Genomic DNA, 16945 nt, shown 5'->3' on the forward strand with positions numbered 1-16945 from the left:
AACTAGTCACTAAACATGTTTGTGAATTAAATTTTATTTGTTGTGGTGGTGTTTATCAAATAGCGGGAATTCCATTTCAGTTGACAATTTTTCCACCTCTCCTTTTCATTTTTATGCCTGAATCATCACTACGAGTAAATTCATGCTTTCCAAACAGGTGTGTCACAGCTGCTAAGTGGCACTGAGAAAAAAGAGAAATTCATTTACACTTTTTTGAAATCTTCAAATAACGTTAGAGAAGATCTTTCCAATCCGAGTCATGCTCAGACAATACTGGTTCATTGTATAAATGTGAATATAGACACTAGGACGAATGAGAGATGGCTTTGAAAAATAAGTTTGTGTCCATTTGACAAATGGTCAGTGCAAACAGTGATAAATGAAACAAAGTTCCTTCACAGTTTAAGATGCCTTTTAATCATTATGGCCGTGTCTACACTAGCCCCAAACTTCGAAATGGCCATGTAAATGGCCATTTTGAAGTTTACTAACGAAGCACTGAAATACATATTCAGCACCTCATTAGCATGCTGGCGGCTGCGGCACTTCGAAATTGACGTGCCTCGCCGCTGTGTGGCTCGTCCCGATGGGGCTCCTTTTCGAAAGGACCCCGCCTTACTTTGAAGTCCCCTTATTCCTGTGAGCAGATGGCCATTTCAAAGTTTGGGGCTAGTGTAGACATGGCCCACGACAATAAAACAGTAAAAAACCTGACCCCTCTCTCAGAATTCCTAGTTATTAGTGAAAAAATAAATGTATGCAATGCCAATCTTAATCTGTATATTTAATCAGTCACAATCCAGCAAATTATTAGCTTCCATTGCTCTTGATATTTTTCTTTCAGTGTGAAGCGCAGTAACTGCTACATGGTTTGGGGTGGAGACACATTTGCTAATTCTCAGAGATCAAGTCGCAGTAATGTTGATTTAGAGATTGGATGCATTGTTGACCTGGCTACTGGAATGTTGTCATTCATGGCCAATGGAAAAGACCTCAGCACTTGTTACCAGGTATTAAAAGATATTATAAATTGTTTTTTCGTTGTCAGATGTCTAATTTTGCTGTGACAAAATTACATATTTCTGACATTATTCTTTCAAAATGTGTGCTGAGAAACTGAAAAACCTGTTTACATAGTGCCACATTTGTCCTATTTCCAATAATTCTTTTAAACCAATGAAATAGTACTGATATTAATGTTAGAAGATTATTTCTTGGACCTTTCAGCTCCCCTATACATCAGTATTTTCTTTGATAATTTTTATTTCATTAAATTAATTTAATATTGAACACACTAATGGAGGGAGCAAGACTGATTTAGAGCAAAGAGATAGGTAGTGGCTTCAGAATCAAATCCAGATATCAGACACCCCCAAGTTTTTTTTATCTGAATATCTGGCTTGTCTAAATATTTGAACAAAGACCATACCCTACTTTTGGATCTTGGTGCAGGTTTTGTATGTTCTCCAGAGCTCTGGAATATGGGGATTCATTGACTGAGATCAGTTCAGTCTCTAATTCGATATACTCTTAAATTTCACCTGACAAAGATTTTGCTCTTTTTAAGGTTAGGTGGTGAAATTGGATTGGTCAGTTTTACTATCTGGTTTTATTTATGTAGTAGCTAACGCAATACTGCCACATCTGAATTTATAGAATGGCAAGGAAACGTTTAAATTAAAATAACTTATTAATCTTTAAAAATAATGACAATATTTATTTTTAGAATTTGAGTTAATTACATAAATTAACAGTGATTAATAAACTCCCTAATCAAAGTTGGTTCTAATTTATAAGTCTATTTCACAGTCTTAGAAGAGAAGGCTGGGTTAGGAGGGGCAATATGTTTATTTCTTTTTTGAGTGCTGGCTCATATCCATTCCAATTAGGTGTGCACAAACTGCATGTACAGCTGTTGGAAAGTTTTATTCTCACTGGGACAGTCCTGGCACCTGTCCCAGCACTGATCATTGTCCCAGGACTGTTCACTATGCTGGCACCACTCCCAGTCCTGGTGCAGGTTGAAATCATCTTCTTGAGATCAGTCTGTGGTTCACTGTCCAGCGCTGCAGAAGTGTCACTCAAAGAAGAAAAAACAATGGATGCTCACCTTTTGTAACTGTTCTTCAAGGTGTGTTGCTTATGTCTATTCCACACCTGCCGTCCTTCCTTTCTGTCTAAGTACTTGGCAAGAAGGAACTGTTGGGCTGACAGGTCAGCAGAGCCACTCCAAGTGCTCCACAGCCAACCCATCAAGCAGTTCTGATGGTACAACTTTCCAGAAGCCGTGCATGCAGTGAGCTCAAGCTTAATGGGTATAGATATGAGCAATGCGTTTCGAAGAACAATAGTTATAAAAGTGAATAACTATTTCTTCTCAGCCGTAGGAATAATAGGCTGATTTGGAAGCTTGCATTGCTGTTGCCTATTGTGTGTAGTTGCAGACTGCTTTTTCCATTGTCGCAAATTTGTTGATCATTTTTCTGGGTCCCCTCCAAAATAATTTAAACAATAAAAATGGGTAACAAAATTCAATCTAGGATAGTAAAAGAATCAAAGGCAGATGCTGAGTAAGAGACTTTCTTTCGGCACTAAAAGGTAGGTTAGCACATATAGGCTGAGGAACGTGGCTTGACTGAAGCATCATCTCTTATCACTTTCTATTTTAAGGGTATTTTGTTAATTCCTTTTATTTTGGAGTGTTCATACGGGTGCAGTATGAGGTTGAATTTCAGGCTTTAAGTGGAAAAAACAGAAGCAGAATAGTTAACAGGCAAGTGAAATAAATAAAGTGGCTTCCACATTGTTTTCAATTACAGCAAATCTTATGTACATTGGAACCCCGAGATATATGCACTTAAGATACATGCAAATCTCAGGTTAATGTGACTCTTTGTGGCAGGGAGCTGGTGCCTGGCTTCTGGCTGCTCGCCACTTGGGAGGTGGGAAATTGACCAGTGCAGCAGTGCTGGTAAGTTTCCTGGCCTCTGTGAGTGGTGGGCAGCTGGGAGCCAGGTGCCAGCTCCCTGCCACTGGCAGGAGGCAGTCAGTTTCCCCACTCCTGTCAGTGGCTGTAGCTGAGAACCTGACTCTTGGCTGCCACCACTGTAAGGACTGGCTTCTGCCCCTGACAGGAGTGGGATAACCTGACTCTTGATGCATGGGGGAGTGGCAGCCTGACTCTTGCCCCTTGGGGAGAATGCTTCTATCAGGGATGGTGAGAGTCAGGCTGCCACTCCTGACAGGAGCTGAGAAACTGACCTGTGCAGCAGCACTGGTCAATTTCCCCTCTCCTGTGAGCAGGGCAGCCCAGAGCCAGCCTGACCAGTGCTGGTCAGTTTCCTGGCTCCCCCAACTTACATGAAATTTGACTTACATTGGGTTGTTCAAGAACGCAACTGCCACGTAAATCAGGGGTCTACTGTAATGTAAATCAACATAGAGAATGTGTGAAATGGAGGCGGTTCTAAACATGTAGGACAGTGATACCCACACCTGCATCTTTTTACACACAAAATCAATTTTTGAATTGAAGATCAAACCAGTATCTGGCCTGCCCCTTCACCATGGCCCTGCCTCACTCATCCAGTTCTCCCCATCCTCTGTTGCTTGCTTTCTCCCTCACCCACACTTGCTTTCTCTGGATGGGCAAAGGGATTCTGAGTGTGGAAGTGGGTTCCAGGCTCTGCCTGGGTCAAGGGGTTGGAATGCTGGAGTGAGAGGTGCAAGCTCTCAGGGGGAGTTTGACTACTGACCCCTGCACCCACACTGCACCTAATTGACTGGATATGTCATGAGTTTTACCTTTTTATTAGTACCATTTGTGGTTTATAGATCCAATGTCCTTTATGGATTGTTACAGGTCAGGGTAACATTCTCAACTAAGGTGTGGGTTGGTTGAGTGTGGGGTACAGAGTTGAGGTGAAATCTCTGGTTATGAGATTAGGTGTAGTAGGGGTCTCTAGGCTGTAGCAGAGTATTCATGTGCAGGAGAGGATGCAGCCTGTGCACCTTTGGAGGGAGTTTGGTACAGAAGGGGGCTTGGGACCGGGGCAGTGTGTTGGGGTGTGGGATGCAGGCCCAGGGAGGGAGTTTGGGTGTAAGAGGGGGTGTGAGGTACAAACTCCATCCCAGAGACACTTACCACTCATGACGCAGCAGGGCGTTCAGGCAGCCTGGCCCCATGCTGTTCTCAAAAGCAGCTGGCTTGGGTACTCATCTCTACGGCACCTATGGAGAAAGGGACAGCAGGTCTCTTCACTGCAGACTCCAAGCACCATCTCTGCAGTTCCCATTTGATTTTTGATTTTTTTTTTATTTCAAAAATCAAAAGCAGAGAGAAATCTCTGAGCTGCAATTTATTTCCAAATTTGACTCCGTTAACCAAGGATTAAACAGAGACTGGGAGTGGCTCACAGCTTACAAAGACAGTTTCTCTGCTCTGGGTGCTAATATCTCCCCATTAGACTCTGACAAAGACTCACATCCCCTGTCTGATCTGACTTGTTCTTTCCTCTTTTGATAAGTACTGTTGATACTGGGCCATTTCCACCTTTCTGAATAGACCTTGTCAGCTCTGGCCCTCCCTCTTACTGGGACCCCACTCTTTAAATACCCCTCTGAAACCACCCACCCCACTCATGCATCTGATGAAGCGGGTCTTTGCCCATGAAAGCATATGTTCCAAAATATCTGTTAGTCTATAAAGTGCCACAAGACTTCTTGTTGTTCTGAAAAATAAATATTTGTCCCTGCTGCTTGCTAGATGGTCTTTGTGACAATGTTGCCCTCTAGTGGATGAACCCACATAAGACAAATGTTTTTTTGCACACTTTTTATTTTATTTTTTTTTTTAATCATGGGGGCTGGTACTGATCACTGTGTCACCTAACATTTTTATTATAAACACTTCTTGCAAAGTTTTATTTTTGTGAACCTCTGACAACTCCAGCATTTGCAAAACTTTGATAAATGGCAGGGAAAAAACCCTTCCCTTTTCTTGTTCCATTTTTCTTCTTTTCAAATGTGGATGTGTTAAAACATGTTGAAATTCATCATAAATGTTTCAGGCTTGGATTGTCACTGCTTAATGTCAGTGTGTCAATGACTTTGAGTATTCTAAGGCCAGGTTGCTGCTGTAGCAGGAGCAGCAGCATACATTGCATTGGGAATCTCCCAGAGCACAGATGGCCCTTCTGCCCCTTTTCCACACCACCTCACTAAGCAATTCCCACTTGGCCTCAAAGCCTGTCCCTCTGTCAGGGATTGCTTCATGGAGCATGAACCACAGTTATGAATTTATTTCACCGTAGCCTCGCCTCCTTGTTTGCTAAAAAATTACCAGTGTTCCTAAGACTAGTTGGCTCCACCAGGTTTACCAAATTTGTAAGTTGGGTTAGCAGTCCATTTCACGGATGCCAAGAATGACACCCAGAGGCTGTGTCTACACTTGCATTCCTCTTTCGAAAGTGGTATGCAAATGAGGGAAATCAAAACTTCAAATGAGATACAGATTTGACTGACACCTCATTTGCATATTCTTGTTTCAAAAGGCCTTCTTTCGACAGAAAACCAGTGCAGACGCTCCTATTTCGAAAGTAAACCTCATCTTCGAAAGACTCCCTTCTTCCCTGCAGTCTGATCTGTTTTAGATCAATGTAACAACTACTGAATAACAACATAGCATTTATTGCACTTATAAGAACAATTAGCTCTTTTATTTTTTGTAGCATTCTTAGTTTTTTAGATGCAAGGATAGTTCATTGAGGTGTTCTCTTAATTTTGAAAAGATCTCCCAGGTAACTCTGGTGATAACGTTGGTTATTTTTATTCCTGATGTGGCAGATTTCAGAAAGATGCTTCTATTACATGCAAGTCATTAAAACTCAAAGTCTTCATTTTAAATTTTAAAACAGAATATCATGGAAAGAAAAAAAAAAAAAGAAAGAATTCCTTTCAAGTCTTATTTTCCAGGCAACACTTCTGAACATATTAAGTGGTTTTCAGATTTTTTTAAAATTAATTTGAGAAAAAGCTTTTCTATTAAAAACCAGAATGTGGAGATTTTTGGTTGTCTCATTTGGGCAAGTGACTGATATTTCAACCAGATGCTTGGACAAATACTGTGAGATAATTGTTGTTATTATGTTGTAGCCATTTCTATTTTTCATCTCTCTCAAGTGGAGCAATGGAGCAATATTTGCATGCTAGATCTTCATTCACAAAGGCCCAATGACTAAAACAATAAGAAAAATGTTGCCTTTTACTGTATCTCTTGACCTACTCATTGTACGTTGTGATAAATTTCAGAAACGTTTTTCTATATTTAATATAGTAAGGAGAAAATGAAAATAATATATATTTAATAAGGACATTTATAATTAATTGTTATAGAATACCAATGTCAAAGCATAGAAAAGAGACATGGCATATTTAATGTAGATGTCTGAAGGTAGTTTGTTTTATTCAGGGCTAGTAACCATGTCCTGACCTTCACACAAGATTAGAAAATAAAAAGTAAATATTAAATAAAAGAGAAGAGTATCTATCTATCTGGTCAACCTATCTACCAGCCACGTGGCAAAATATTTTACCATCTTTAGTCAGCTGTCAAAAGAATGTGTAGGGTACATTCAGTATTTTTCCAACTTTGTTGTACTAAAATGTTGCCTTCCAATCTATGATGTTTTGTTTTCCTGCTTCTTAGGGAAAGATTACATAAATCACAGGCTGCATAACCGCTGCACATTGTGTCTTTTCCAGGGGGTGAAAATGAATACGTATTTGCATATAGCCTGGGGTGAACATAAATTTCTTATGGGTACTATCAGATCGTACCCCCTAGGAGGAGAGCATTGGGATACAGAAATACCTGTAAGAAATTTAAGCATGTGGGGCTCAAGGCAGGGGGCTGAGGGTGTGAGGAGGCTCAGAGCAGAAGGCTGGGGATGAGTGGAAGGAGGTGCTGCAGGAGTCAGGGTAGGGGGCTGGGATTGTGTGTACTGTGGCTCAGGCCAGTGGGATGGGACGTGTGGGGAGGGTCTAGGCAGAGGGCTGAAAGTTTGGGAGGGTGCAGGAATCAGGTCAGGAGTTTGGGGGTGTTGTGGGAAGGGTCAGGGCTGGGGTGGGTGTTTAGGGGGAGTGTGCCAGGGAGACTGTGGCTGTGTCATCCTATCTGGCTAGTGGACAAGTCCGTGCCTCGCTGTTTCTGTTTGGTGCCACGGCAGCAGTGAGCTGGCTGTATGAGGGCACTGATGCAGGCAAATGGATGGCAGTAACGTGAGAACCCCACGAGCCTGCTGCTCTCTTCCCCTGGCTTCTTCTCAAGATCCACCGGCAGCAGTGCATGCCAAAGACTGCACGTGTGGTGCCCTGCATCTACCGAGAAAAGTGGCAGCAGGATAGGCACAGACACACAAGGAGCCCAGCTTGGAGCACTCACACTTCTTACAGGGCTCTTTAACCTGGCTTCCTGCCATTTACTGTGGAAGGTGGGTTTGCCAGCAGCAGCCTGAAGGGGGAACTGTGGAAGCCGATGGGAGTCCGTCTTGGCTAGCACACTGACAAGCTGATTCCCATGCCTCCACCTGCAGAGTAGCACCCCAGCCAGCTCTTGTCATAGCAGTGCACTGTTGCGCACCACCTTTCACTTCAGAGCTTAGCAGGTGTTGGATAACTGCAGCGTATTGTTTGCCGGATGTGATAGCATAATCATTTTAAGCATAGCTGGAAACACTGGGGTTACAGTGTAGGATATAAGGCAGTCTATACTTTGGCTTTTGATGGGCAAGTTAATGCTCCATGTATAGTTATTTGATAAACAGATAGAAGTTGCAGGACAGTGTATATATGGAAATAAACTGTTAAGTGGCTTGATGCCTTTTAATTGTGATAAGTATTTTTTTTTCTTTTAGGTTGAACCAACCACAAAGCTATTTCCAGCAGTTTTTATACAACCTACGAGCACAAATTTGGTTCTTTTTGAACTTGGTAAATTAAAGGTATTTGTAATTTTTTTCTGTGAATTCATGTTGCTATTTTAAACCCAGTAACACTCAGAGAAAAGCCAAGTAGTGAGATCTTTGTATTCTTAAAACTTAATTACTTTTACAAAATGTGATTTTAAAAACCAGGATGATTGTTCAATAGAATGGCAGATAAGATTCAACATTAATAAGTGCAAAGTAATCCATCTTGGAAAACTAATCCCAACTATACAGCTGCAGCAGTTGATTCTAAATTAGCTGCCACTACTCCAGAAAGAGGTCTAGAAGTCACTGCAAATTGTTCTTTGAAATCTTCGGCTCAGTGCACAGCGGGGGTCAAAAAGACTAATGGTATGTTAAAAACTATTAGGGGTAGGATAGAAAATAAGACAGAAAATATTGTATTACTTTATATATCTATTGTGTACCCACATATAGGACACTGTGTAATTCTGGTTGCCTCATATGAAGAAGGATATAGTGGAACTGGAAAATGTTCAGAAAAAGGCAACAAAAATTATCAAATTTATGGAACAGCTTCCATGCAAGGAGAAGCTATAAAGGGCTGTTCAATTTTAAAAAGAAACAAACAGAAATATATCAGAGGTCTATAAAATCATAGATTGTATGGAAAAGGTGAATAGAGAAATGTTTATCTTTTCCCACAATATGAAAATCAGGGGCTACTTAATGAAATTAATAAGCAGCAGGGTTAATACAAACAAGAGCAAGCACTTTTTCACCCAAAACACAGCTAAATTGTAGATTTCCATGGCTGTGTCTAGACTGCAGGGAACTGTCAGAAAAGGATATGGAAATTGTGCACAGCAATTTGCGTACCTTTTGCCAAGAGTTCTGTCTCAAGAGGCCTTTCTGATATTTGGCCCATCCACACAGGGCCAAATGTTGGAAAACCCCCTTCTGTCAAGACATCCCTTCTTCCTCACGGAACGAGGTGTACCGAGATGTTGACAGAATGTTCCCAACTGGCTGATCTCTTCTGAGAGATCTGCAGTCTGGACATGTGCTCTGTCAACAAAACTCCTGTCAACAGAAATTTTATCGACAGAAGCCTGCAGCCTACACATAATCTAAGGGATGATGTGATGGTCAAAAATATAACTGGGTTCAGTAAAACCCTGGATAAGTTCATGTAAAATAGATACATCGTTGTTTTTTAGCAGGAAGCAGGGATGCAACACCCTCTAGCTACCCAAAGTCATGATGGGAAGGTTGCATAGAGTGCACCATAAAAACTCAGTTCTGTATTCTTTTCCTTAGATTCAAAACACACCACTGTCATAGACAGGATACTTAGCACAATGGACCATGTTCTAAAAGAGAGATGCATTTGTCAAAATAAATGAAGTACATTTGATATCTTTAAAGCTGAGTTTCTTTCCTTATTTCCAAAAGCATACATTTCTGTGTGAGTCTCCCAGTGACTAATGAAAAACAACTATTTAAATACAGAAGCCACATATTTAAGTATGGGTATTTGCATGGGTATTAAACCATTCCACATGGTAATATTTGTGCAATAAGAGGCTGGTAAACAATTTAAAATATTTTTTTTAAGTTTTCCAATGCATTTATTGCAGAACACCATGCCTTTATCAGCAGCAATCTTTAAAAGTGAAGAGAAAAATCCCATTCCTCAGTGCCCCCCACGCCTTGATGTGCAAACAATTACACCTGTGCTATGGAGCAGAATGCCTAACAGCTTCCTGAAGGTGGAGACAGAGCGTATCAGTGAACGCCATGGTTGGGTAGTACAGTGCCTGGAGCCCCTGCAAATGATGGCACTTCATATTCCAGAGGAGAACAGGTACATTTGGAGAAAACCACAACAGTTCTCTTGTGAAAGAAATATTTCGATGTGGTGATTTAGATCCCTCCTTCAGAGGAGTGTCCTCTATGCCTTGGAGCACAATCAGTTGTAGTCTGTATTACTTTGACATTCAATTTGAATTTTGATCTCATTTTTTATGACTAGCATCCAGTAAATATGTAATTCAGATACCTATTACAAGCCAAATTATTTTGATGCCATTTGATCAGTTAACTGTAGATAAGACAAACCTTTACAGACATTAGTAAGATATCTGATTTTGTTTGATTAAAAGATAGATCTTATAAAATACTTTGGTTTAAATCTTCACCCAGCTCAAAATACTTATATATATTACATGAAGATGATGTAATTCTGCCTCTTTGTTTAGTTTAAAAGTATTTAATATTTCCCTATAATCTACTTTTGTTTTACAGTTATTAAACTACATATTCTTGATTTGAAATAATATTTTACAAGTTAAACACTCTCTAAATCATACTGAATGTTCATTTTTCTCTTCAGAGTTACACAAACGTAGTCTTGGCTCTTTGATATTCTAATATGCCTAATTTAATCTAATTATAAAGACGCCTCCAAAGATACTGAATTTTATGATGTTACTGCAGTGTTCCCTGGGAGTTTTTCCCTAAACTAGATTACTTACCTGCAATATCCCTTTTTAGTATATGCCCTCTCCTTACTAGGTACTTCAGATTGTTATCATGACCATTAAATTGTCACTTGCTGCTTTGGTAATGTGGACATACCAATTATCAGGTAGTAAAGTGAATACATGTGGTCTAAAGCAGAATTGCTCAGAACTTTATCTTTTAACTCACTGTGCCATTATCTCTATGCCCCCAGTTTGTTTGTGGATGTTTTTAATACAATAAAACCCATTTATGATGATCACTGTTATTTCTTTGTCCTGCATAATAGGTGTGTTGACATCTTGGAGCTATGTGAACAAGAGGATTTGATGCAATTCCACTACCACACTTTAAAACTCTACAGCTCAGTTTGTGCACTGGGTAATAATAGAGTTGCTTATGCACTTTGTAGCCATGTGGACCTGTCTCAGTTATTTTACACAATAGATAATCAGTATTTACCCGGACTCTTACGCTCTGGATTCTATGATCTACTTATCAGCATTCATTTGGAACATGCCAAGGAAGCCAAGCTCATGATGAGCAATGAATTTATCATTCCAATTACAGATGAAACTAGAAAAATTAAATTATATCCTGATGAATCAAAGACACATGGGCTACCAGGAGTTGGTCTTAGCACTTGTTTAAAACCAGGTTTTACTTTCTCTACTCCTTGTTTCATTGCGGCCAGTGAAGAACATCAGAAGCCCAGTCCAGAGATACCACTTGAAATACTGAAAACCAAGGCCATAAGCATGCTGACAGAGGCAGTACATGCTAGTGGTGTTCATATCCGAGATCCTGTTGGAGGAAAAGTTGAATTCCAGTTTGTTCCTGTCCTTAAACTTATAGGGACTTTGCTTATTATGGGGGTTTTTGATGATGATGATGTGAAGCAGATTTTACTCCTTATTGATCCCACTGTGTTTGGAGAGCGCAAGGAAGAAAAGGAAGAGGAAATAGAGAAGGAGGAAGTTACACAGGTTGAAGAAAAAGCTGTGGAAGCTGGGGAAGAGGCATTAAAGGAAACTAAACCTCCAATAAAAGGCTTGCTGCAAACAAGATTACCTGAGTCTGTTAAACTCCAGGTGACTATTTTACAATAAATGAACATATAAGCTGTGTCTACACAGGGCCCCTCCTTTTGCAGGGGATATGTTAATGAGGCATTTCAGAAGATGCTAATGAGGTGCTGACATGAATATGCAGTGCCTTGTTAGCATAATGACAGCCATGCATGATTTGAAAATGCTGCTTTCAGAACGCATGTCGGCCATGTAGACAGGGGCCTTTTGAAAGGACCCCTTGACTTCGAAAGCCCCTTCTTCTTATTTGGTTTTAGGAAAAAGGGGCTTTTGAAGTCAGTGGGTCCTTTTGAAAGGCCCCCGTCTACACAGGTGGTATGCCTTCCGAAAGCAGCACTTTTGAATTGTGTGTGACTGCCATTATGCTAATGAGATGCTGCATATTCATGTCAGTGATTCATTAGCACCTTCCAAACTGGCTCATTAACATGCCCCCTTCAAAAGGAGCGGGCATGTGTAGACCCAGTTATAATGTAATAGTAAAAGAAGGATAGGGTGTGTTGTCTAGTACTTGCAGCCAGTTAACTGGGATTCAGGACTCCCAGGTTTTAGTCCTGATTCCATCATTGACTTGCTGTGTGATGCTGAGTAAATGACTTAATCTATATTTGTGTGTGCTTTTCTGTGTGCAAAATGGGTGTAATGTTCACATGCAAGGTACTTAACATGCACGCTATGGGGGAGAGAAACATTTATGAACCTCCGTAACCTGATATTATTTTATCATAGGGCCTATGGCCTGGCTCACCACCCGGCACCACAGTTGCTGTGGCCATAAGGTCCCACCACGGCTGTGGGATCCTGCTACCCAGCCCTCTGTCCCCTTTTGTGGCCAGGGATGTTCTGGCCTGGTGTGGCTGGCCAATGACAGATTTTACCAGCAAAGGCCAGTTAACTGGCAAGCATACACCTAAGCCTGATGCTTACTGACATGCTTACTGCTTAACCATTTAACATTCCTATACTGTACTTACATGTTAAAATTAGAGTTAGTGAAAAAAATAAATAATTTTATTACTCTCATTTTTATTCCAGGTATATAGAAGAACATTTTGAATTAACATGCATTGTCCATTGCTGCTCTTTCATTTTAGAGTGCATGGTTTAGATTCTCAATTAACATATTTAACTCTATTTTTTCACGTTAGATGTGTGAGCTACTCAATTATTTCTGTGACTGTGAGCTGCGACACAGAGTGGAAGCTATTGTATCATTTGCAGACAATTATGTGTCAAAGTTGCAATATAATCAGAAATACAGGTACAATGAACTCATGCAAGCCTTAAACATGTCTGCTGCATTGACTGCCAAAAAGACGAAGGAATTTCGCTCTCCCCCTCAAGAACAGGTAAAATTAAGGACAGGAGGGTTTTTGAGTGTTATGCAAAAAAATGTAGAGAGAGAACTGTGTAATACCTACAGTAGAATTTTGACTGTGGGAAAAATGAAACATCATGTGCAATAGTTTACCAGACTGCTACAAGATGTTGCATGCCAACATTTTCAAACCTGATTTCCTGAATTTAGGATCCTCAATCCATGCTTAATTTTGACGATGTGCCGACCTACTCTGGGTCCCGTGGGTGCGCGTGGGGTGTGATACAGCGGGGGGAGTCGGGTGGCCCGGGACCGATCACCCCACCTTTATAGCAGCCTTATATAGTGTAGCAGCAATATGTGATTCAGCGTATCTACTTTAAAACCTAGGTTTCCACAGTATTATGAGTACCAGGAACAATAACACTCCGATTGTGAACACCACAATGCCCTGTGGCTGTTCTAAGTCCCAATAATTCTCTATACAGACCCAGCTAGACCAGCTAGTGGTATTTACTGATAGTGATTGATTCATTTATTCGTAACTACAATTACTTAACACTTGTTTTATATTTATATATATAGTTATTTATTTGGCATAGGCTAAACACTAGGTTACATATAGCTGTATATAATTACATGTGACTTACCAATAACATCCAATGCTCCCACATCTCACCAACAATTACGTTACAGCGGCCCTTCAAGTCAGAGATACGGCTTGGTTGGGACCTTTTGTGGTGGTGACGTCTGGGTGATCAGGCCAGGGTCTGCTGTCTGGACTGGAAGTTGCTAGCCTCCGCCTTGTGTCCAGGAGCCCACACCCTTATTCCTGCTAAATCACCTTTCATACTGTTTCTTACCTGGGGGTTTGATACCTGGCCAATTAAAGTGTTTGTTACCTAATTTGGGCTTTCTATCCTCCCGGCCTGTCAGAACATGTTACAAGATTTCCTCTGTCCTTGGTCTTTTTCTGAACCTCCCCTGGGACCCTCTGATGATGTACAACCAAGATGTTCTCTTTGGTGGGCTTCCAGCTACTAGCCCCAGCTGTTCTCTTTGGGGGCTTGCTATCTGCTTGTCAGGATGTTCTCTTTGGGGACTCTCCGACTACTTGTCAACTTTCTGATTTCTTTCTCCTGGCCTGACTTCAGACCTTCCCGCCGTTGTATGATAGCGTTCCAAGATGGAGTATATGGTCATTCTGCCTTGCGAGTGAGGCCCAGCCACCAGGTGCTCGTGCTCCCACAAATTTCTGCCTAATTTTTCAAAGGTGCTGCAACATCTTTGAAAATTGGGCCACTTTTCTTGAAATGAAGAACTTAACATTCACACAAAGGTTTGAAAATATTGGCCTGAGACCACTGAGTGGTGCTCTATGTAGTTTTTCCTTTTCAAGTACAGTTGGTATGCACAAAGATGGATTTATCTTGTAACCAGCTGAGTTCTCCATCTCTAAAAGTAGCACCTCAGTTTTCGGGGGGAAAAAATCAGGCAGAGAAAGAAAAATGTTCTGATTTGTTAGAAACCTATGAAAACTGAGAGTCAATTTATCTGTTATTTGCTTCATAGTGTTCACATTAGAGATGTGTGCAAAAGGTGGCAGGCGTCAGATTTGTTATAGAACTTTCTTTTTGCTAGTTTCTTTTTTGGGTTTTTCGGGTGTGGGGCTTTGAGAATATTTGTTTTCTTTTCAAGGTAATTGCAAATGTCTCTGCTAAAAGTTTTCTGTACAGTTGGGAATTGGTGTATAAATTGGGAATTGATTCTGTGAATTTTAAATAAAATTCTTAAGCTACGATTGCTTAAATATTGCAATAAGAACATATTTACTTATGCCAAAAACATGTGTTAACGCTAGTTCTTTTGTGAACAAAGTGTAAATAGTAACAATAAAGTATGTCTGTGTTGCTGTACTTTGTGTAGATCCCTGTGTAGTTCTCAGTGTTTGGGTTTCTTTTTGTCCTTAAGATTAATATGTTGCTAAATTTTCAACTGAGAGAGGATTGTCCCTGTCCGGAGGAGATTCGAGAAGAGCTCTATGAGTTTCATGATGATCTTCTAATTCACTGTGGTGAGAGGCAAATTATTTCTTTCACTGATAGAACATTATACATTTTAGTTCTGATTTTTTTCATGGCAAGCAAGATGTTGATGACATACATTACTTCATTTTAGTTGTGCTAGGTATCCAGTGACTGCTCTGGAGTTCCTAAGTCTGAAAGTATCTAAAGTGTGTTTCCTGTGGTTTATTTTCATTGTAATGTTTCAGTTGAATTCAATATTTTCATTATTTCTATTATGCATTGTTTAAATTTTCAGTCCTACTTAGCCTTGGCTTTAGAAAAAAGAGGTGGAGATTATGATGATTAATTAAACTTGAATAACAAAACATCACAAGCAAGAAGTTTTTAACACCGCAAATATTAATTAGACTTGCAGCTGTAAATGGAAACTGACCTGTGAGACATATATTACACAGAAAGGAGGCTGTTTTGATTCATAAGTTGTAAAGTTTCTTGTACAACCTTAATTTGGACCCCTTGTGTTTATGTATTGTAATATATTCTTTAATTACATAAGCACATACTACTGTTTCCAGAAACTCTTCCTTCAGTGCACAGAATGGAATTGCTCTTGGGATAATCAGGGTTTTGTACTAAAGGTTCTATTTTATTTTTGGACACCTGCTTTGTTTGTTGCATAAGTCACATTCTACGTATAGAGAAGCAATTGGCCAAAATCTACCCATATCTAAAGTCCTTCCCGTTTAACCCAGAGGACGGTAGCAGTGAACATGGGCTACAACTCAATTGTGGGGATAACAACTGGGAGAACAGAGTTGGGAATTAAGTTAATAAGAGAGCTAAGGTCCTAAGGCAAAATTCAATAAATCTGAAGAGGACACTGAGCAGACAACTCCAAGAGTGCTCACTGCTCCTCAAAGGCTATGGAGGAGGCAGTAGATACCAACCAATGGAACTCAGTTTGGAATCAGATTGAATGTGGGCTCCAGTTGCAGAACACCCAACATCTAACTTCCTCCTCCTAGTGTGATGGCTGCATTGCCCAGTGCCAAGAGGAGGTTGATGAGGTGGTCTTGTGGTCCACAGATGGGGTGAGCAAAAATAAGGTGGTGTGAAGAGAAGTGCAGCCAGATCCCCTGTGAAAGTTATTGCAAGTGCCAAAGGAGGCGAGAGGTGGCTGAAGGCAACAGGCCCTGCTACTTGGTTTCAGGGCAGGATACAAGAATGAAGAAGTGAATAGTATGAAATACAAGTGCATGCAGATGTTTTCCTGGGCTTGGTTTTGAGGACTGGCTGTATGTCATTCATCTGATTTATCTTACATGACAAGGAGGTCAAAGAGGCTCGCAGGGCAATGATCTGAAATCAAGTTCTGGAGGGCCAATAGTGAGGAGTCAATGAGGAGCAGTTTTTCACTGGATCTGCTCAAGGAAGACAAGAGAAGTGGGAGGAGGCAAGGCTTCCCTCACCACCTAGAACACCCAACATGGATAAACCTTGCTCTGGCTGAGCATGATGGGTGTCCACCCAGCCCATCCCTTCCTAGTTCAGGAGGCCACCAATTCTGGTGGATCAGGCTAGGATCAACTCTGGTACAGGAAGGGGGACTCCACCTCCTGCATACTAAAGCTATGTCTTCACTGCAGTTAAACACCCATGGCTGGTCCTTGCCCACTGACAGCCTCTTGGGGCTTGGGCTTAATTGTGATGCAGATATTCGTATGTGGGCTGGAGCCCCAGCTCTGAGATCCTCCCCATTTGCAAAGTCCATGCCTAACATCCAGAGAGCAACTAACAGCCCTGCAAATCTAAGTCGGTGAGCCTGAGTCATCTGGCAAGTACCAGCCACAGGTTTTTAAAAGTAGTAAATGCATAGCTTAAGGTGTGGATTATGTATTAAATCAGTTGATGTCCTGGAGAAGTGGTTTCTATCTTTCTTATAGACTATGTCTACACTACAGCGATCTTTCAAAAGATTTTCTGGAAAATCTCATTTGAAAAACCTTCTTTTGAAAGAGCATGAATGCACACCAAAAAACAGAT

General features: G+C 40.7%; 1 protein-coding gene across 1 annotated transcript in view; it reads left to right on the plus strand.

Annotated features, from left to right (window-relative positions):
* RYR3 (ryanodine receptor 3) overlaps positions 1-16945 on the plus strand; it is a 572218-nt gene that overhangs the window by 273170 nt on the left and 282103 nt on the right. Inside the window, exons 33-38 of the mRNA XM_074996957.1 lie at positions 845-1010; positions 7914-8000; positions 9587-9813; positions 10759-11560; positions 12706-12906; positions 14847-14949. Of these exons, the coding sequence (XP_074853058.1) occupies positions 845-1010; positions 7914-8000; positions 9587-9813; positions 10759-11560; positions 12706-12906; positions 14847-14949 (1586 nt within the window). The remainder of the gene's footprint in view (positions 1-844; positions 1011-7913; positions 8001-9586; positions 9814-10758; positions 11561-12705; positions 12907-14846; positions 14950-16945) is intronic.

This window comes from Carettochelys insculpta, chromosome 6, assembly GCF_033958435.1.
Source record: "Carettochelys insculpta isolate YL-2023 chromosome 6, ASM3395843v1, whole genome shotgun sequence".
NCBI lineage: Eukaryota > Metazoa > Chordata > Testudines > Carettochelyidae > Carettochelys > Carettochelys insculpta.